General features: G+C 38.7%; 3 protein-coding genes across 3 annotated transcripts; 2 read left to right on the forward strand and 1 right to left on the reverse strand.

Moving 5' to 3' along the window:
* The first annotated feature begins 48 nt into the window (after positions 1 to 48).
* On the forward strand, positions 49 to 9,361 carry lsm12b (LSM12 homolog b). Its single transcript, XM_062442525.1, has 5 exons — positions 49 to 195; positions 2,812 to 2,945; positions 5,269 to 5,378; positions 7,920 to 8,046; positions 8,748 to 9,361. The coding sequence occupies exons 1-5, from the start codon at positions 69 to 71 to the stop codon at positions 8,838 to 8,840; spliced, it is 591 nt and encodes a 196-aa protein (XP_062298509.1). The 5' UTR covers positions 49 to 68; the 3' UTR covers positions 8,841 to 9,361.
* Positions 9,362 to 10,723: 1,362 nt separating this feature from the next.
* On the forward strand, positions 10,724 to 13,442 carry LOC134003125 (reticulon-4 receptor). The gene is made up of 3 exons (XM_062442256.1): positions 10,724 to 10,739; positions 10,831 to 11,063; positions 12,672 to 13,442. Exons 1-3 carry the CDS (start codon positions 10,724 to 10,726, stop codon positions 13,440 to 13,442), a joined length of 1,020 nt encoding a protein of 339 aa, XP_062298240.1.
* Positions 13,443 to 14,046: 604 nt separating this feature from the next.
* tmem101 (transmembrane protein 101) lies at positions 14,047 to 19,018 on the reverse strand. Its single transcript, XM_062442732.1, has 4 exons — positions 18,871 to 19,018; positions 17,385 to 17,565; positions 16,494 to 16,640; positions 14,047 to 15,550 (listed from the first exon to the last, which is right to left on the reverse strand). The coding sequence occupies exons 1-4, from the start codon at positions 18,999 to 19,001 to the stop codon at positions 15,242 to 15,244; spliced, it is 768 nt and encodes a 255-aa protein (XP_062298716.1). The 5' UTR covers positions 19,002 to 19,018; the 3' UTR covers positions 14,047 to 15,241.
* Positions 19,019 to 22,023: the final 3,005 nt, after the last annotated feature.

Consider the following 22,023-nt stretch of genomic DNA (forward strand, 5'->3'; position numbering starts at 1 on the left):
GCTTCCGTCCTGACACGTCATCGCGTAGCTTTACGTAAGGCAGGCGCTCCGGTTTCCTGGCGGAGAAGATGGCGGCTCCTGGACCGGGGGAGTATTTCAGCGTCGGGAGCCATATCTCTTGCTTCACCTGCTTGGGCCAACGTCTGCAGGGAGAGGTGGTCGCGTTTGACTACCAGTCCAAGATGTTGACTCTGAGTATCCTTCACCTGTGTGTGTAGCCTGCGGATGGCTCGCTGGCCCTGCCGGGGCTGCGAGGGGCCTGTAACCGAAAAATATGTCAGATAGTGGTCCGCGCATGCGTGATTGGCGGCCGCTGAGTTAAATATCTTTGTCCGTTTTCTTTAGATACTTTCATCGCATGGTAGCTGCACATCTGTATGTTATCTGCTGCAGGTCGTGTCGCTGCTTTTGGTTAATTTCAAACCTGTGGGTTATAGCTGCTTGTGTTGTGAAAGCAGTCATTGTGTGTGTGCCGGAGCTCGACATGGTTCACTATCTGGCAGCGGCATCATGGCTGTGTGCTCCCACTGGCACCGACCGATGCTAGTTAAGCGAGCTAACTACAGCTATTAACCTAGCTCACTTTGGCTCATGAGCACCGATTTTAAAAAGCCTCATAGGTTATTGTGCTGGTGGATATTTTCCTAAAAAACCTGGCAATGCATGTACATCGATTACCCCCTCATCCCCTCTCTCTCTCCCTCCCCTTTTCCTTTTCCACGCTACAATGAAAGTTGCTCTCCACGGCTAGCTCGGCTAATATGCTACGTTTCGGTCAACCCCCAAACCACCGACGCTCAACCGGCTCAATTGACGGTGTTAGCTGGACCCTACCCCTCCATGTCTCATCCCAATCGTGTGGCATTGTATTACAAGGGGATTATAGGGCGGATTGTGGTTCATTTCGACACGATTCAAGCGCCCCCCTCAAGCATCATCATGTGTTCATCACAACCGATGTTAGCTTGCTGTTCAGCGTGTCTACACCCTTTCATGGGTGTGTGTGTGTAATGTGGACATCACCTCATGACCGAGTGAAGCCCCTAGGATGGGTTCATATTTTTTTCCAAGTCTGTCTCTTTAAAATTTAGTCAGCTGCTCATATGGATATTAAAATAGGTTTTTTTTTCTTGCTGTAATTATTCCTCCTGTTTAGGATCCCTTCATAATGCACCTCCATTGTAAGTTAATGGAGCCAAAAAATCCACAAACGACCTTCTGTGCAAAAATGTGTTTAAAACGTTATCTTGAAGCCAATGGGAAGCCTTGTAAATGAGTCAAATCAAGTAGATAATCTTCAATTTTGTAAATCTTTGTCTTTTTAGTGTCAAGGTCCCACTTTGACATTAAGTAAATGGGCTCTGACTCTTAACTGCTTAAGCCTCATACAATATAAGCTTCATTTGAGTGCATTTTTGTGGACACACTGTAGATGCTGGCTCCTCATCATTTACACTGAAAGCACATTTGAAGGGGAATATTTTAATAGCTGGCATGAAAAGGACAAAATGGTTACAATGAGGAGGAAAAAAATGTGTTCATATCTTTTAAGATCTACTTGGGGGGAAATTAATGTGGACCCATACTTCAACATTGCTAAGCTGTGGGGTGAGACATCGAATGAATGAAGTGAGTACATTGAGTGAGGAGGCTTGACCGCTGGCATCACAGGCCTTTTTGTCCGCTAGAACAATAGCTGTAGTTTATAGTTGGGAATAATGTGCCAGGGCGGTTTGTATTGGAAGGTACAGAGGAAACTTCACAGTCAAATGAGTTTTCAGTAACACCCTCTTGACTCAGGCAGAGCACTGAGAAGCCTGTATTTTATTTTATTTTTGTTACATGAATCTATCTCTTATAGAGCTTACAGGTAGTCTTTTGCTATAAAGCTCAAAATGAAACTAAGATCAGGCCAGCGTGTGTGTTGAAATACACTTGGCATTGAACACCGTAGCAGTTTTTTCCCACGGAGGTCAAACATGGTAAGGTCATACTGTTACTGTTACATCAGGTCAAATCCTGCTCTAGCTTGTGGCTTTTTTTGTGCTTTTTATATGAAGCGGACCGTAAAATAAAATAGCTTTCAGTCAAGTAATGCAACAAGTATCTCTTAAATTGGTATAAAATATGTTGAATGCATGTTCACAATATACTCCAGAAACAGACTGACAAGCCGTGCCTGTATTATTGCAGGGAATTTGAGGTCATTGACTCCAGGCGCTGAACTGTTAGGGGTTTCCTGAAACCACAGATTTGCATTGAGATGAATCTTTTACTGTCTGTCTCTTAAAATTTAAAACATTAACTTTTTTATGCTCCAAATGTCAATCTGGAAGCAGCTGAAATCAGTGTGAATTAGTAGAGTTAATCATGATCCGGCACTTCATAAAAATTAGTCTACATTTAATGAGCCAGGTGTAAAGTTGAGGAAAAGTGCCACTGGCTAATTGACTCAAATGACTGTGGATTTTACTGGACTTTTTCAGCAGAGGAAGCTGTTATAAATTTACAGAAATACTCCAGCAGCCACAGACTGAATACTTAATTTGTGCCCTTTGTCAATGTATGTATACTCCCAATGTGTATTCATTCATTCATTCATTCATTCATGCATGGTCACTATAGGTGGCAGCACTGCCTCTGCTTGTCGCATGGTGTAACTGGCACTACCTCTCAGTGTCATCCAGTGTCTCTGTGCGGTCTGACTAACAGTGTTTCACTTCATCAGAGGTCAGATCTGAATTGTCTGAATTTTGTTCTGAAACATCAGATAGTTTAATTTTTTTGTTCCTTGACTGAAGTTTTTCCCAGAATGTGCTTCCTCCAGCGGTAAGCCAAACCTCAACGACGTCATCCTGATCAACTTAGCCTATGTTTCTGATGTGGACATAATAAATGACCGCACTGAGACTCCACCCCCACTAGCATCACTGAATGTTAGCAAGGTAAGTCCATCAGTTTTATTCCTCCCTTCAGTGTGTGTTGGTTTGTGCCTCCACTGATCATGATGATGGGAATAATGTAAGACGTGACAATTCAGGGAGGATCTTTGATAGGTTGTGGCCCGTTCCTTAAGAGGACCAGCAGGCCAGACTGCCCATCCTTCCAAAATGAGAGTCTCCTCATAATAGACATAAATTAAAGCTGCGTTCGGGTGGTCCTTGCCAACTTTTAAGGCACATAGATTTTCAAGTATCTGGTCATAGAGGTGCAACAGTACATGGTGTGTACCTTGTTTTTGGGGTCACGGTTAAGTACAAGTTTGATACAGCAGAAAAAAACTCCAAAAATGGATTAATGCATTTGTCATAACTATAACTGAAGCAGTATAGTTGTGCTAACCTGACGTGTGAGATGGTTTGTTACACAGAACCATTTGAAAAGTCTTCCTGGGAAGAGGGTGGGTACTTTCTAAAACATACCTGGTAGCAGGTGATTGGATGAACCATCTGTCTATCACCGTCTTACCTTGGGAGGCAGCTGGATTCATGAGATCATGAGAAAATCTTCAAAGGAAGCTGATCGCTGCGAACCAACAGTGGTTTAGCCACAAGCGCGTAACTTGAAGATGGAGTTTTGTGTGATCTTGTGAATCCAGCTGCCTCCTCGGGTAATAGTTGTGCCTTCTGCTGACTTCTGTCAAACTATATAAAGTAGTTGAAACTAGCTCCACCTCCAGCAGCTACAACGTTTCAGTAATAATAATCTAATGATGTCATATATAATAATATATCAGTCAGAGGGACCAAACCACTACTTTTACTGTAATACTTTTAATACATTTTTCTCTACCCAAACTGGTTCTTATGTCAGTTTCACTCAAAGGCGGAGTAAAAAGCCAACAGTCAGAGAGAGGGGAGGGGAGGCGGGGTTAACGAAGGAGACAAATTAGAACATTTTAATGATAGTGTTGCACTCGGTCAGTGTTGCGGGTCTCGTTTGTCATTCTGACAGCAGCAACACTACACTCTAACCAGACTACTGTAAACGTTAAACCAGCAAAGCGGTGCACTGCCAAAACGTTCCGGGTGAAACTCATGCTCTAGGATTATTGTTCCACATGTTGGAGTAAGTGGATTATTAAACCCTTTTGACTAATTGTTCGGGTCATGGAGCGTATTAATTGTACAGCTGCATGCTCCGAACTGTAATGAATACACCGTAATGAGGTGGTCGCCCTCAAACGACAGGCAGAGTGTGTGTTGTGATGTTTCACCTCAGCACGATGAACTGTAAACTTACAACTTCTCTTTACACCTTTTCATTGATCTACTTCAAGTACTGTATCTACCAGTGATTGATGATCACCTGATTGTAACCTCCTGATCAATACGATGCGGTTAATTTTGATATTTGACCTCAAATCGACAAGAATCACCTGAACTCCTCAAAAATAAATAAATAAAAAGAATTGACCAGCCACAGTAGATTCCGGTGCAACGAGGCTCAGAAATGATATGCTGATTATGTCCTTCAAGTTTGGGTAAAATATGTCCAATTTTTTAGAGCCTGTGAAATGGGACAGGCCTCATTAGCCTGTCATGACATGTTCAGTCTGGAAATATAAGACTTCTGAGGATCCAGATCCTGAACTAGGACACAGCAGAAGGAGAAAAAAATATTTATTTTATACTGCTAACAAATTCTAAAATTTGGCATCTAACCCTAAATTAACCCCTAAACAGACAGGAGTGGAAAATAAGATGTTAATTATTCTTTTTATTTAGTTTGTTACTAGGCATCTCATTTGCACCTAAGTAAACAGCAAATACTTTTTAATATTTTGGATTTTTATGAGTTGTATCTCCACCAGGATACGTTGCCCATATTAATGTATAAAAAATGTACATATGTATGTATCTCCTGGTGCAACCTTAAATGAAGTCCTGTAATTTACTGGTATCTTATTCAGGGTGTTTCTACTCAGTGAAGGCAGATTAGTCAAAGTGTAAAACGCATATGCAAAATTTTCAGCTAGTGAGATATACCACTCTGTTCTGGTAATTATGTTTGTTTGCGTGTAAATTATAGATGTAAATTGGATTAGGACAATGTAATGAAATCCATATATAGAATCTCTCCCGCGGCGATAAATGTTACAAGCAGTAACTGAGTCCAGAACTAGTACACAATACCTGGATTAAATGTCCTGACTTGTTTTTCGTTGCATTTAAAACAACTAAGAATCTGTTCCTTGTTCAAATCTGTCAAAGCAGATCATGTTTGATATTAAGAGTGCATTTTTTGTTCTGTTTAAACTCTCTGCAGCTTGCCAATCGAGCACAGACAGAAAAGGAGGACAAGCTGTCCCAAGCCTATGCAATCAGTGCTGGGGTTTCTGTGGAGGGCCAACAGCTATTCCAGACTATTCACAAAACGTAAGTAACTGTTGTTCAGTCGTTGATCCACTGCACGGTCAGCTGAGTTTAGATCAGCTGAGTGTAGTAGAGATATTTACCGACCCAAAGCTCAGTGTTCTACATATTATAATTAAAAAGAAATCAGCTGATGCTTATTTTAAAGTATTTTGTGCCATCTTTTATTAGCTTTAGCTCAATTTAGAGGTCTTCGCAATCCCACCCAAAACTGACCTATGGGAGACCTACTTGACACAGACATAAATGTATAAATTAAATTTCTTAAATGGACTTGATCCAAACAATAGGCTCTGTGCAGGAGCAGATCGGAGCCTCGGGGCTCTGCATGTCGGGGATTCCTGCATGTCAGGTAGAGAGCAGAGAGGAGGCGTGACACACTGTAGATAAAAAGTGCTCTAAAAGAGAGAAAAGCAGACAGGTTTTAATCAAAGATGGACGCTCTGACCCCGTGTCCACAAAAAAGTAGCAGTAGTTTAGCAGCACGTTAATAGGAGATCAGCAGAGATTGACTACACAGGTGACGTTCAGGTACATGGTTGAGCGTAGGTCACCTGTGCTCTGGAAGTGCTCAGAGCCCGGTACACAATGACTGTAGTTACACAGGTTTATAATGAAGGAAATACTTACACAGGCAGCTCCAAACCAGTTTGTCTCGTATGATTCGAGACCAAGCGTCACTACAGACAACGCACAAATATTTAGAGCAAACATAATAACTCAAATCTGAACTGAAGGCTCAGAAAATAGGAATGATATAAGAGCCCGATATGATAGATTCATTTTATTTTAGGATGCACGTTATTTTACTTTCAAATGCTGCCCGTATTATACTTGAAATTAGAAATGAACATGTATTTACTATAAGAGCACTTATTTCAAATCACACCTCAAATCAGCTGTATTCATGTGTTGAAACAGCCAGCTTTTTTTCTCTACCTCCAAAAAAAAATCACATTTTATCCTGAGGTGATTGAGATGCTTCATGTGAGCAGAGTCCTGCAGTGAAAGAAGGAACCCGACCCAGCTGAATATAATTTGCACCCAGCCTCACTCAAGTCCTGCATCAGGTCTCAGTTAGGGACTGATTGAACTCTGTAAGACTCCTTCCTCATCTACCAATTTGATGTAAGAATGGATAAAAAATTTAAAATACTGTGTAGACACTTTTTCCTTTCATTACCTTTCCCGCCTTATGTGATGGTGATAAATGATACTCATTCAAAGGCAGACTCCACACAGATTGACCTCTCCTCCAGCTCTAACACAAATATTACATCGCTTTAAGAAACATGTTTATCTGGCTTGTTTCTCAGTGTAAACAACGCTATCAACTCACTTAGTTTAGAGGTCTGTCAACCCAACTAGAAAATCACATTTAACACAAAATGTGACAAGTAGAATTGATTCTGTTGTTGTATCAATATTACTATTCTTATCAATGTTTCTGTCCGGTTCTTTATCAATACTATTTTTATCGTTATTTTTCATTACTATAGATTTTTTTTAGTTTTCTTTAAATTATTATATTAAAGAATACATTCAGAACAGGATTAGAATAAATTCATATTTAAAAAAAAAAATGTAAGTGTTGTTTCTAGAGCAGCAACAGTAATGTTAATATAAAATATGTGTGAAGTTTAGAAAGAATGAAGGACACAGATTTCAGTCTATCAGTCGTTCATCCTGTTGTCTGTCTTCCTCCTCCTCTTCCTCCTCTTCCTGCTGCTGATGTGATTCACTGCCTGCAGGTAGAGAGAGGAGGGCTGGTTTGTCTCAGCCTGTAGTAAAGTTTACAACAATATGCCAAATTGTAATATACGTTACAAGCTGAGCCAAACAGTTTAAGAGCTAAACAAGCGCGCTGTGGTCGATTCAAACATGGAGACTGCTGACAGTATCACAAGTTTATTATTATGAAATAGGTGGTCTGATAAATTACAGTCTTATTGGCTTTTTACGCAGCCATTTTACTAAGTTACACCTAAATGTATAAAAGTACACATTAAAGACCCGATCTAAAAAAATAAAAACATGCAAAAAAAACCCAGATTCTTAAAATTTTAAAACAGTTTCCAGTTCAGAACCAGGTTTCAGGTGGGCATTCCCAGTCAGGTGTCAGATTTTGGCTGAGTTAATCTGATCCAAGTTCAGTTTTAATAGAGCAAAATAAACTAGAGGAAGACTAGGTTTTAGTGTAGTTGTGTTTGAGAGATTAAGAAATGGTCACTGGCTATCAGAACTAACACAAAATACTTGAAATCCAAAAAGAAAACTGCTGACAGTTTCATGCTGTCATAACATTTTCTCTTGATAACCGATAATTTGGTTCTGAGAGAAGATGTTGAATCACTAGATTTTGTTTTTTTTTGTCTTGAGACAACAAAAAATGATTCGTGTATAAAAAAAGATGAAATGGAGCAATAAGATTAATCAATGAAGTATGAAATGTATGTCATTCCTTTTCAGTCTTGTTACATTATTTGCTTCACACACAGACACGTTTTCCTCCACATATACAATGATGCTTTCTTTCCTCCGCAGCATCAAAGAGTGTAAATGGCAGGAGAAGAACATTATTGTGATGGACGAAGTCATAATCTCGCCGCCTTACCAGGTTGAGAACTGCAAAGGCAAAGAGGGAAACGCTTTAAGTCATGTACGCAAAGTAGTAAGTATGCTTTTTTTATACATCTCTACACTACGTTGTGCAACTAAAGATTATTTACATTACAAATTTATCAGCTAATTGTCTTCTTTTTTCAGCTGTTAATTGTTTAGTTTGTTTAGTCTTAAGAGCCTGAGTTGACCTCTTCAAATAGGTTTTTTTTTGTCCAACCAACAGTCCTAAAGATATTCAGTTAAGTGTTAATGTGGTTACAAAAAAAAGCAGCAAATGGTCACGTTTTAGAAGCTGCAACCAGCAAATGTTCGGCATGTCTGCTTGAAAAATAACGATTCATCAATTATCAAAATTCCATAATGCTTTAATGCCATGTCAACTCTAACACCGAGACTCTATCATGAAGTTTGGGTTAAATCAGATAAACTGTGATGCTGCTAATGTCGAGGACAATCCCTAAATAATGTGATTGGCTTTGCTGACACAAAATGAGCAGCTGCAGTAGATGTTTTTCTAATGAAATATGTCTCTGAATGAAAACATTGGTTTGTTCCTTTAACACTGCAGCATGAAGCTGGAGGAAAAGGGACAAGAGATGATGTAGGTGGGGTTGTAACACAAACTGTGGGAGTAGTCAATAAAATACACAGCTGTAAAATATACAGCTTAAGTGCTGCTTGTTGAAATGTTTTAAGTTTGTGTTTTCCCACCGACGGGATTGTTTATTATTTATTTTCTTACTCCTACAGGTTGAGAAACATTTTAGAGACCTGGAAAGTCAGAAGACCATGCAACGTTCACAAGCACAGCAAACACAGAAGGACTCCACTTTATCTTCTTGAGTTGGCAGTGTGGGTCAACCCGGGGAAGGCGACGCAGGTGGTTTTGTTCCCACTGCCAGACTAAGTCTGCATTCCTTGTCCTCAGTCTGAGACCACAAGGAGGAGCGCTGAGGGCCCTGGATCCAGAAGATCAAAATACCATTAAATGAAAAAGACAAAAAAGAAAGAGGAAAGATTAAATCTTAAATTAGACTTTATAAAGAATAATTTAAACATGAACCATAAAGCAACCATAGTTTCCTTAACTAACTTGTCTCATTCTGCCCCCATTCCTCCCCTCCTGTCCCTGAAGCCTTTTTCTTTTTTCCGCCCTCCTTCCTTTGCCTTCAGTTCCATTTCAAAAAGAGAAAACTAGAGCAGTCAGAAAGGCTTGTTAGCTTTATTTTCTGTCATTGTTTCCTTTTTTGCTGTATCCATGTTCTACTGTCTGTATTTTCTGTATTTTAAACAAAATGTGACTTGAAACGCCACACTTTAAAGGACATTTTCTAAAATAAAAGTAACAAAAATTCTGACTGTAATACTGTAATTTTCAACAACTTTTTGAAGAGCTCACGAAGAACAATTTGAATCCAACAGAGTATGAGATGACTTTCTTTGTTTCAACCCTGAGATTATAGAAATGACTGAATATGTGTGTAAAATATGTGTGTTAATGGGTAAGATCCTGCACATACGAGGCTCTCTGTCTGTATGGAAACTCAACGTGACCGTCACAGCTGTCCTTCAATCATGTTTTTAAACAGATTGGGTTTTTATGATCAGTGCTCAGGTTTCTTCTACGTGATTGTTTGACTGCCTCGTTACGATGCATCTGTGTAATTACAGGCGACTTGAAGCCATTGTGGTTTCAGATTATTTAAATGCCTTTAATCCTCTGGTTTCTCTAAAGCTGTTTGATATTTACTGCACCTGACAGTGAACCAGCAGTGTGAAAACTTTATTGAAGGATGTAGTTTGCAAAGTTAACCGACTAGCATGAATACTGCTAGACTTAAATGTGGGATTAAGTTCAAGAAAAGCACTGATTATTATACTCCTGGTTGAAAATGTACTTCCAAAATGTAAGGTAGGCTGGTGTGGTTGATGAAATTGTTTTCACTGATAATTTTAGTGATTCTATTATTGCGTAGATTAGTTTCATGAATAGTTTGATCTATAAAATGTCAGAAAATAATGAGAAATACAAATCAAAGTTTCCCCAAAACATAATATCACTCAATTGAATGTAATTCATTGAGCAACAAACAGCACATAACCCAAAAATATTAAACTAATCATAGAGGACAAAGAAAACATGCAAATAATCATATTTGAGAAGCTGCTGCAAGAACAGTTTTGATAGATTGTGTCATATATTATCAGAATGATATCAAATACTTGTCCAGTAATCAACAGGGCTGCAAATATAGGTTTGGAAAACTTATTTGGCTTTTTTTTTTTTTAACATTGTGACTACTGTTGATTTAATCTTAAAATACTCAGATTAAGTGTTTAGATTGCAAACATAACATTGAAACAGATTACTGTATAACCTCATGTAGCAATCAGTAATCTTTACCATGCTGTATTACAAAGCAACTTAAACATGTAGTTAATCTTATGCAATATGGCGCAAAAAAATCACACACAACATCTTCATGTATCTATATATAGTAGCAGATGTAAATCCTTATTTTAGGATTGAGTCCAAAACAGACCAGGTTTGTTCCCCAGATGAGGGATTGTGATTATCTGTTTAATCCCTCTCATAATCCCTCTATAATCAGGAATATTAAATGTCCACTCATAGAGTTTGCTGATATGACATCAGCATCTTTCTATTGAAGCCAGTTCTGTTACGTGCATCGCTGCCTACCATAGGGCAGCTATACTGTGCTACCATGTCTTCCACCAGCAGTGAGTCAGCTGTGATCTAAACTAAAGAAGCCCGTCAGTGTCTGCACAATGCTCCGTGCCATTCCTCTGCTGCCTCTTCTTGTGAACACAGCGTGGGGCTTCAGGCCGTGTCCCAAACACTGCCAGTGCTACGAGTCCTCTGACCTGGTGGACTGCAGGTCTCGTGGGCTGCTGCGAGTCCCCAACAGTGTTCCACACGGCACCTGGCTGCTGGACCTGAGTGGGAACCAGTTAGCTGAGGTGTGCACCAGATCCTTCATGGGACTGTGGTCACTGAAGATCCTCATCATGTCCAACAACAGCATCCAAACTCTGCAGTCACAGGTAACAAATATTTAAACTCTGCCTTTTCATTTTATTGAGCATCTTCTGCATTTAACACATTTGTATTTTGGGGATTTTTGACCAGTGGAGGAAGAAATATTCAGACCCTTTACATAAGTAAAGGTGAAAATACCTAAATTATAAAATTAAAGTTAAAAATCTACATTCAGAATTGTGTTTTTAAAACTACTCCAAGAGAGAAATGTCATGTGAGTGTTAATGCATATGTTATTATTCCATTATTACTACTAGTAGATTCATTTGTTAAGGTGGAACTAATTTTAAATACTTCATGTACTGGTGGTTAAATCAATAACAAAGCACCAAATTGTATTTTTAAATAGAAATTCAGTTGATCAGTTGATTTTAATAAAATCAGAGACAAAAACCCCCCACCAAAATCCTAATATACAAAATCACCAGTAACTAAGGCTGTGAAATGAATCCTGTAGAGCAGAGATTTTTATAGTCTGAGACTGTCCCTCTGACAAAGCTTGGACAAAGGTGCCCTCCCTAATTTATTTGCCTATGGGGTCATGATTATGTTATCTCATCCCACAGACACTCAACAACTGAGCCAAAATAGCCTCATATTGTTGTTTGACCTACTTCAGTCTACATCTAATACATAAAAAGGGTCTTTCTGGAAGCATTTATTAGTTTCTTACTCTGGGAAAGTAGGAAAATCCCCTAAACTTGTATCTCTAAACTATCTCTTTAACCAAATCACACACATTTAGGCTATGTCATCTTTTTGATAAGTACTGTAATATATTTTCACTTCCATTCACTGAGCCTCCCCTGAAACAGTTTGAAGGCCTGCCTCCCTCTTTAAAAACCTCTGCTCTAAAATAAAAAGAACAATATTTAAATGTGAAATGTAGAAACGTAGAAATACTCAAGTACCTTAAATGTGTACTTAAAACGATATGTTCATAAATGTTCAAGTTTGTCTTAAAGCAAAAGTCAAGTGCCCACACTGAAGCATGTTTTTCTTGCTGTAATCCTTCATGTTCATACTGACCATTAAAAGATCCCCTTCAAATGTTACATATGGATTTATCTGTCCTTGTGGAGAATTACTGGCTAATATTGTAATTGTGCTTTCAATGTAAGTGATGGGGGACAAAATCCACAGTCCTGGTTCTTTTGCAAAAAGCATTTGAAGATTTATCTGATGCTTATATAAAGGTTTCACCAGTCTGAGTTAGTCAAATAAAGTGGATATCACATTTAAAAAAAAAGATTTTGTTTCCCTGTATAATGTTTCCTTATTGTATTGCAGTGGAGGGAAAGAGGGAATTTTGTGCTAAAAAGACTTAGCTTTGAAGATATTCTTCCAGATTTGACTAACTGGGACTGCTGAACCTCATATTAGCTTCATATAAACTTTAGAATATTACGCCAAAATAAGGACCGTGGGTTTTGATCTCTTAATGGTCAGTACACAGAACAGGAGAAATGATTGGCAGCACGTAAATATACTTAGTTACATTCCTCCACTACTTTTGACATCATTTAAAATCTGCTGATCATATGATCATATGTGATGTCTAATTTCTGATCTGCATTTAAATGATTTCACAGTTATTGTTTATATAATTTCAGTCTTTGTCGTCACTACAATTTCTGGAGCGGCTGGACTTGAGTTTGAACCAGCTGCGTTGGCTCCCTCTGGACTTCTCTCAGAGTCTGTCCTCCCTCCAGGAGCTCCGGTTGGACCACAACCTGCTGGAGCACCTAAACTCCTCTTCTCTGGGTGACTTTGAGAACCTGAAAAAACTGAACCTCAGCTACAACCTCATCCAGACGATGGATGCCGGAGTTTTCAGCGGTCTGTCTCGACTGATCCTCCTCAGCCTGGAGGGGAACAAGCTGAAGGTGCTCAAGGAAGGTCTGTTGAACCGGCAGACAAACCTGGAGGTGCTGCTGCTCGACCACAACAACATCTCAGTGATCGAACCCAAGGCTCTGGCACCTTTACGGAGTCTGACTCTGCTGGGTCTCCAGGGAAACCACTTGGTGCACATCAGGTTCAAGACCTTCCTGAAGCTCCAGACCACCAACACCCACCTTCAATTGTCCCTAAACCCCTGGACCTGCGACTGCGAGCTACATCGCGTCTTCAGCAAGATCTGGCATGTTCGACATCTGCAGGTGGGTGACTATAAAGAAATCCTCTGTCATGCTCCTGCTCAGCTGGCCGGGGTCGCCCTGTCCTCAGTGGACAGTCATCTGTGTATAGCTGAGACGGCGACGGTGCTCGCCATCATCGTCACCGTCATGCTCGCTGTGATTGGTGCCCTGCTCAAAGCAGAACACAACCGAAAGAACAAACAAGGGTCAAGTGAATCAGAGTCAGAGAGACAAGAAAAGTGATGTTTTATTAATGATGAGGTGTTCTGGTAATGAGATGCAGCGTGGTTTTGGATGTTGTTGTAAATCACAAAATAATATTTTATTCAGTTCTTAGACCACATGATCTGATTTCAGCTCTGTATTTAGACTCCCTTTAAAGCTTGTTTTTGGCTTTACGTTCATTTCCCCTGGCTTTCTATGTTGCTATGACAACCACTGTAGCTGAAAGGAGGAAAAAGGTTGTTTTTTTTAAGTGCAGAACAGCACTTTAAAATCTTTGCACATATTGAATGTTTGGAAAGGTTGTCACTCCACCACAAGATATCTAGAATTGTCTACATGTCTATAGCAACTGCATGTGGGTGAGTGCCCACTCGGAAACATCAGAAACTGACTGTTATAAACGTGGGTGTGCTGGTTAGTAGTTGTAGTCTGACACATGGAGAACTGATTGTGATGCTGCTCTTTCTTTGACCTTATTAAACTACAAGAGCTGAAGCACACACTGAATACTAACCTACAATATTTTCTATTTTGGGCTGTGAATCATAACAACAGAGATGTAATTGGTCACACCACTGATGGGTGTCTCATTATTGAAGAATAATTCAGTCTCATATTTTAATGCACCTGTGGCCACTTTATTACAGCGACAGCAGTTCAAAGAGAAAGTACTGTAACAGTTCTCAGCCAGGAAATGAGGGGGGAGGAGTAATATTAACACTTTGATGAAACTCCTACACTTGAACAGTATAAAAAAAGTGTTTAATTTGATTCAAGCCTTCCAACACTCATGCAATGACATATTTCCAAATGTACCCAAGAACCGACAGTCATAATTATCTGGATTGAACAGAAAAAAACAATGCTCAAAGGTGAAGTGTCTCCTTTACTGGCAAACCTATAATCATAGCTCGTCTGATTATATTTCTATCTTTTTTCTTTCTTTGTGCTGAGTAACATGAAAAGTTTGTCGAGGCAAATTAAACAGTAAAAATTTGACATTTAGAAATGTAACATATGCAATCATTAATCCTGCTTATCATGCTTCCCAACACTAACAGACTCACTGTCCATGAAGCATCAGTAACATTCATTCTTTCATCCTGTACAACACTGTCGTCTTTATGGAAAGGTGAAGTGGTGATTATCAAACTTAACGTTTAAAGCATTGTGTGCAGCATTATATAGCTAAATCGATATATTTAATAAAAAATGTGAACAATATTTCGATATAAAAGCAGTTCTTATCAAATTTAATGAAAAGTTAAAAGCAACTAAACAGTGTTTATTACAAAATGGCATTCACTGTACACCTCCCATTTCATAAGCAATACCAGTTCAGTTCAATCAGCTGAACTGGTACAAATTGTTCAGTTTCATGTTTCCCTTTACTTGTAGGCCTATATGTAAATTATTTAAACCATATGCTATAAAACAAACTATTAAAGACTTCATTTAAGATTATGGAGCTAAAGGTATTTTCCCTGTAGATATGATACAGCATCGACACTCAGTGACATATTTATGAGCGTAACAGACAAAATGTAAACACGTATCTGAATAAATTAATAAAATTGGAGGAAATAAGGAAGCTTGTGGGGTTTTTTTCCCCCCTCAAAAGCAAAGATAACAGCTGGTCGGCAAAGACAATCGACACGGCCTACATCCAACCGTCTCAGATTGAGGTGTTTGAATCCTGAGAGGTCACTGAGCGACTGCAGTTTCAGCGCAGCCGGGCTGTGACATTTAAGACCACCACCAGTCTCATCCTGCGCAGACACCTCGGTCTGATATAAAGTCTGAAAGCGCCTGAGCGTTCAACCGTCAGTAGCCAGGATCAGCACAGCGCCGAAGATGCCAACGTTGTGTCCGATCAGCTTCATCTGGTTCCAAAACTCCACTTTGCGAGTGTGGTGCCAGTAGTTCAGGTTGCCGTCGATGAGGAGGATCACCAGAGGCAGGAGGGTGGCCAGGATCTGAGCAGCCAGGCGGATGTAGCAGCCGGAGAGGAAGGCGAGAGCCAGAACCCCAAACATCACCACCAGCAGCATCAGGGTGATCTCTCCCCCGACGATGTGGTTCAGAAAGGCCAACCTGTCCTCTTTGCTGTGCTGGAGGGAGTACACCTAGTGGGGGTGAAGTGATAGTGCATTAAATTAAAAATGTCACACACTGAAAACAGACTTCAGTTTGTTTGCTATTTTTTTTATGTCTGTGGTGAAGATGATATTGATTTTAGGTAAACGTTAACATATACAGAATGTGAATATAAATTATGACCATCTGGTTTGTAAAATTGAATTTAAAGATCTTTTTCATGGATGGATGTCAAAGAGATGGCGAGAAACTATGAATCCAAACCAAAAAAAGGGCTGCAACTTAAAATGTATGTTCATCATCCATTAACAACCTCCTTTATTCATCAATTAATACATTTATTAAATGTCAAATGCTCATGATGACGTCTTTGAATGTCTTATTTTTTTCTGACTAACAGTGCAAAAACCAGAAGATATTCAGATTTTCAGTTTAATGATATAAACAAATATAACACAAACACAGGAATAAGCTGCAAATCTTCACATCTAACAGGCTGGAACCAGATAATATTTGGAGTTTTTGCTTAAAAAAGGACTTCAATTATTAATCGATTGTATTATATTTTGGAGTCTTTCATTTTATTCTCTATACTTTTAATTGCTGGATATCATTTCATTGTAGTGCTGAGTTTTTATGAATCTTTTATTATATTATCATTATATTAATTACATAATGCTGATTAATTTCTGTTGAGTGACTAATGGATTAATCGCTAAATTAATGGTAAAGACTAACATTTCAATGAGTGGTCTCTGGCATTGCCTCTTAACATAATGCACTCTATGATAGTTTGAATAAGAGCATCCATCAGTTAATAAAATGTATTCTGCTTTGCATTTCCAGTAAGTGCTACCGCTGTGTTCTGGTTTGAACAATCTTATTGATCTCATTTTGCTGTAAAAAGAAGCAGAAGAACACACTGAACACTTCAATGTACAAATAATCTATAAAACATGACATGGCTCTTACCAAGCAGATGAGGTAGACTCCCAGGAAAACCTGTCCAGTAGACTGCAGGGACCTGCTGCGAGGTTTCTGTCTGTACACCTCCCCGGCCCCGCTCGCCATAACCAGAAAGCCTCCGATAATGGCCAGTGCTCTGGAATACATTCGTACCTGCAGGACAGTGAGGTTCAGGCTGTGATAATCTAATATAAAGTAAATATGTGTTATAAATGTCTATCTATGATAAAACAACACAAGTCTACTTTCAGACACTGATCTGGGACATTTTCATGTGCTTCTAAAGCTGATACATATCCAATCTGGGAAAATGTAACCTCTAAACGGTCAGAATTCAGCAGGTGAAGTACAGTAGTGTGTAAGACTGCTTTTGAAATATCTCTTCATTGCAGAACAAAACCATACATAAAACATTTGCTTCTTTATAAGCATATAAACAGAGATAAATGAATGAATTGGGCCACAGTTCAATGCAGTTGAAGTGTTGAAGCACAGAACCTTAAAATCAACTCTAAAGGAGGCTGCATAACATGTCCATTTTACAACGAGCTGGATCATATTTAATGTAAAACATGCAGCTGGGGAGTCACTGACGCTGCTTTATGACTGTATACACATGACTGGCTGATTAACTGAGACTGATATGAGATATTGGCCACTTTAAAAAACTGTTCTGTAAATTTAGAGTGAGCGCTTAAGCCTTGCAATGTTGTAGCTTAAATTATTATAAATAAAAACCAAAAATTACCATCTAATAATGATGCTAACACTTTATAATGAATATGTCTTATTCATGATATCAATTAAGCCTAATAACTGATATGAAGCTGCAGGGAGTCTGGTGATGAACAGCAGTGTTGCATCATCATCAAAGTAAAACCACAGATGGTCACTCACCTTCAGCCAGTCCCCGTAGTGCACCTGTCCTCCAACGTACGACGCATATGTGCTGATGGCCAGCTGGATGGCGGAGCCCATCGCAAACCACCTCCTCTTCACCCCGAACGACATGAAGCTGGCAAACAGCACCGCAGCCCCCATGTCCACATACAGGTACGGTACATGAATGTCTGGTTTCCTGGAGATAAAAATGAGGAAAACATGCTTTAATTACAGTTTTATTTTCTATTATTTGCTGTATATATTTTCCACATTCTTTATTGTGTGTGAATGTATATGTTAGTGAGTTTTGAAGTTGCCAGTGTAGTTTTTCTACCTCACAAAAGATACACAAAAAATATTCTCCTGTGCTGCAGTGAGAAAAAAACAACATTTAAAGCTCCAACTGACTCTTTTGTCAGGCAAAGAGGTTAGTAATAAAACTCTTGGGTGTTGCACTTGACACCTGCATCCGATAGTTGAATGTTTGCACAGTGATTGTTCATTAACACCAGAAAATATCCTGACCAGCGGTCAAAAAAACGTCTATGCATTCATGTAAATGAAGTAAGAAAAAAGCAGGGGTTTGACAGATTTACAGTCCTTTTAACATCAAATTCCCTCTTTGTGTTTCCCTGTTGAGCTGTGGTGGAAGCATAGTTACAAACAAGGGACTCTGGCACAAAAAAGACTGTAACATTGAAAGATATCTACTTGATTTGACTCATTCGGACAACTGAACTTTCGTATTAGCTTCAGATAAACTTTTAGATACATTTTTCTGCAGGAGGAGGGCTGTGGATTTTGGAAGGGATCTTCTCATGGTCAGTATGAACAGGAGGAATGATTACAGCAAAGGGGGGGGACCCAATCTTAATGTTAATATGGGCACCTTACTTTTGTATAGACAGACACAAAGTTGTGAACCTGTCTTTTAAATGCAACTACTGACTGAGAGTGAGAGGTTAAAAAAAGGGGGGGAGAAGAGGAACATATGGTAGGTATGACAAAAGCTGTATGTATATATTTTCCTTTATATAATTACAGGATAAGTCAGAGGGGTGTGGTTGTTTGAGCAAGCCCAGCCCACCGCAAAGTGACTGAAACAATACACACCCAGTGAACATGAGAGACTAAAAACCACGATTAGACCAGAGAAATTACAGACTGTTCGCTGTCAGACTGGGGGGGGGGGGGATTACAGACCAGCCAAGACAGAACTTGCCATCTTAATTTAAACAAAGTCCACATGGTTTCAACATAAAGAGGGTTGGTCTTATTGCTGAAATGCAACTCCTACTAGTTAACTACAGCCTAAATAAAAAAGATAAAAAGGGTCATTGCCTTATTATTACATCTGCACAGCTACATACAACTTTAATGCCTATCTTATTAATAAAAACTGTGCTTTTTAAAGGTTTGACACAAAGTTTAGTGAGGTTCCCGTCAGCTGGTTAGCCACCATTAGCTCCTTTATCGTCCACTCACTCCCTCTTTTTCTTACCTTTTTGAGTCAGCCCGCTCAGCAAACAACATCAACATACTGAAGCAGTTCCAAAATCCGAACCGGGTCAAAATAAAGGCTCCCAACTGGCAGAGAAACTTCAACATCTGCTTCCTACTAGGAGCTGCCATGTTAGCTGCACATCTGATAGTAGATCCACAGTGCACAGCACATATTCAATGGACTTCCGGGCTATGCATACATACCACATGTCAAAATAATAGCACGCATCTCTCCGCCTGCTCTACAGAACATTTGTTCGATTCAAACTGTTAACACTTAGGCTCTTATTTTGAAGGGAGTTTCTGTTTCCGAGTAAAAAGGCGTCCTCCTATTGGTTGACAGATCCAAATGGCCTGGAAAGGTTCGCAGCAGGACAAAAGGATGGAGAAGTTCAACACTACCATCTACTGGCCCTAAAAAGAGATGCAGGCTTAATGTCCACAAACTGGCAATATTAATGGACGACGACGAAGTTGGTGCAGCTGTCCTTATTAGGAAATTGCATTGACTTCCATTCCTTGTGGACAGTTTATCCCAAACCAAAGCTCTTAACACAGCCAATTCATGCCTAACCTTAACCTAACCTCAATTCACACCTTACCCCTAACCTTAACAGGGACATTGTGCCTTGTTTATCTATTTATTTATTCATTAATTTATTTAATCCTTACATAGCTACTGTTAAAGGTCATATTTGACCCATTTTTACTTTTAAAGAGTTGTAAAAATACCCTTAACACATTTATTTTAGCTGGACTTTACCAAATGTGACCCACAGTATACACATTTTTGTATATGCAAATGTACAAAATAAAATAATAAACAAAAAAACAAAAAACAACACCACTCAAACATGTTGTTGTATTCATATTCTATAAAATGTTCTCTTGGACCATAACATAGTGATTAGGATTAATCAAACATTTATTAATGACTGATGAATGTGAATTGGTGTAGAGACTAATTATGAGTCAGAATATGAACAGTATGTTAGGGTTGAGATTTATTTGGCACGGACAGTACACATCAATCGACACTGTAGTTTACACCACAATGTAAATGTGTCAGAGTTAGCAAAGAGTTTTCATCTGTAGTCCCTGGTCAGGTCAACAATTTAGCAAAACTCAGTAAAAAAGAAAAGAGAGAAAGAAATAATGTTAAAATAAGCATTATATTATGAACTATAATTAACACGTCATTAATACAGACAGTGAGTAAAGGCATTGTCCATTAGTTATGGCTGCAGCTCTGGAGTTGTTTGAGCCAGTGTTTCAGAGTGTTTTGGAATAGAGAAAGGGTTGAACAGGTCCTTATATGTATGGACAGAATGTTACAGTACAGTGTTTCTCGGACAGAGAAGGCCGAGCATCTAAACATATTCCTATAAGGAACAATGCAGTCCCCACTGTATGTGGACCTTGTGGTTCTGGTAATGTCATTTCTGGCCACGAACTGGCTCAGTGGTGGAGGAGCAAAACCATTTAAGATTAAAAAAACAAGGCAGGAATCATTGTATAGTCTATTAGGACTATGCAATGAAACTATGACAATACTATAGTATATTAGGATAAGGCTTCGGTCCCATCAGGACTACTGGTCCCGACAAGGTGTTTATACTGGCATCGGTCCCCAAGATGTAACAAAAACGTGCAAACAAACACACACAAATACATAGGATAATGTATATGTAATTAATATATATCAATCTTAATGTTGTGTTAATTCTATTTTGTTTCATTGACTAGTGGTGCTTTGTCAATATTGTTCTTGTGACATTCATGCCAATAAAGCAAATTTGTCTTTGAATTTGGAAACCAGATCATCAAAAAAGGCCCAATTATTTTTAAAAAAAAGTCTGACCCACTAATAATTTTATTGATTAATCAGTCATTATAATGACACATAATTAATGTCATTCTATGAATACTGTCAGTATTATTGTATGAAGTAAAGTCCTCAGGTTGTAAAACACCCAAATCTTTCTGAAACTTAGGACAAACCAAGGACATGTGTCCTCAAATGCAGTTTCACCCTTGCTCACAACAAGCCCCCAGAGTCCATAGAATCAGCTTCACAACGCTTATTTTCCAGTCCAAAGTCCAAAACACAAAGATACTCAATTTACAGTGATAAAATGCAGAGATAACCATTAAATATTAACATTTGTGAGCTTGGAAGGAACCAAAGAATGTTTGGTATTTTTGCTTGATAAACCATTTAAACAATTAATTAAAAATAATTAGTACATTTTCTATTGATCTCTCTCTACTAATTATTCCAGCAGTAATTTTAAATAAATAAAAAGTTAGGGGTTAAGGTTAAAAACCTTAAAACATTAAAAACCGGCACACTTTTTTCTTTCTCAATGAGAGCATTTCCTGTAAATGGTTGCAATTTAATGCAGTAATTAGTTGTACTAATTAAAGTGGCTCAAATTACAGAACAAAAACAGGAATGAAGAAATCAAGAGTTTTTCATCAGGTGATCAGTGACACACCGGGTATTCATAATGTTCAGGAGCGTCCCAACGCTGCTGTTAATCCACGGTGACGTTTCTCAGGTTAATCTTTAGTAGATGAGACTAACCCAGATCCTGAAAATGGCTTATAGGGTGAGTCGTGCTGAAGGTTTAGTTAAGGATCAGTAGCTCGTCATGTCTAAGATGAAACGTCAGTTGGAGGTGATTAGCACAGAGTGGTAGAACTAGTTTCTCAGGACATGAATATCTTATAAAACTTAATAAAGTTTGAACTGATAAACCATCCCAGTTACACTGAAAATATATATTTTTCAGTTTATTGAACAAGGCATCTTGATCATTTTGTCAGGCCACATTTTCTTTGAAAAATGCCTCAGATTGCACACAAACTCACACCATTCTTCACTTAAATATATGCATTTATGTTTTTCAGGGTGAGTACACATTAAACCAATCCACCGACAATAATAATAATGATAATAATATTTTTATAGCACTTTTTACAGCCCATGTTACAAAGGTCTTCACACAGGGCAGCAAATTAAAACAGAAAAATCAAAAAAAGCATTTGATTTTATGAGAGAACAGATCAAAGCAATTTCAGTAATGGAAGTTTAAAAAAATGAAATAATTAAAAATAACTGTTCAAAGAGAAAAATATGAACTCAAGT

The sequence above is a fragment of the Scomber scombrus genome, chromosome 21, assembly GCF_963691925.1.
Source record: "Scomber scombrus chromosome 21, fScoSco1.1, whole genome shotgun sequence".
Classification (NCBI taxonomy): Eukaryota; Metazoa; Chordata; class Actinopteri; order Scombriformes; family Scombridae; genus Scomber; species Scomber scombrus.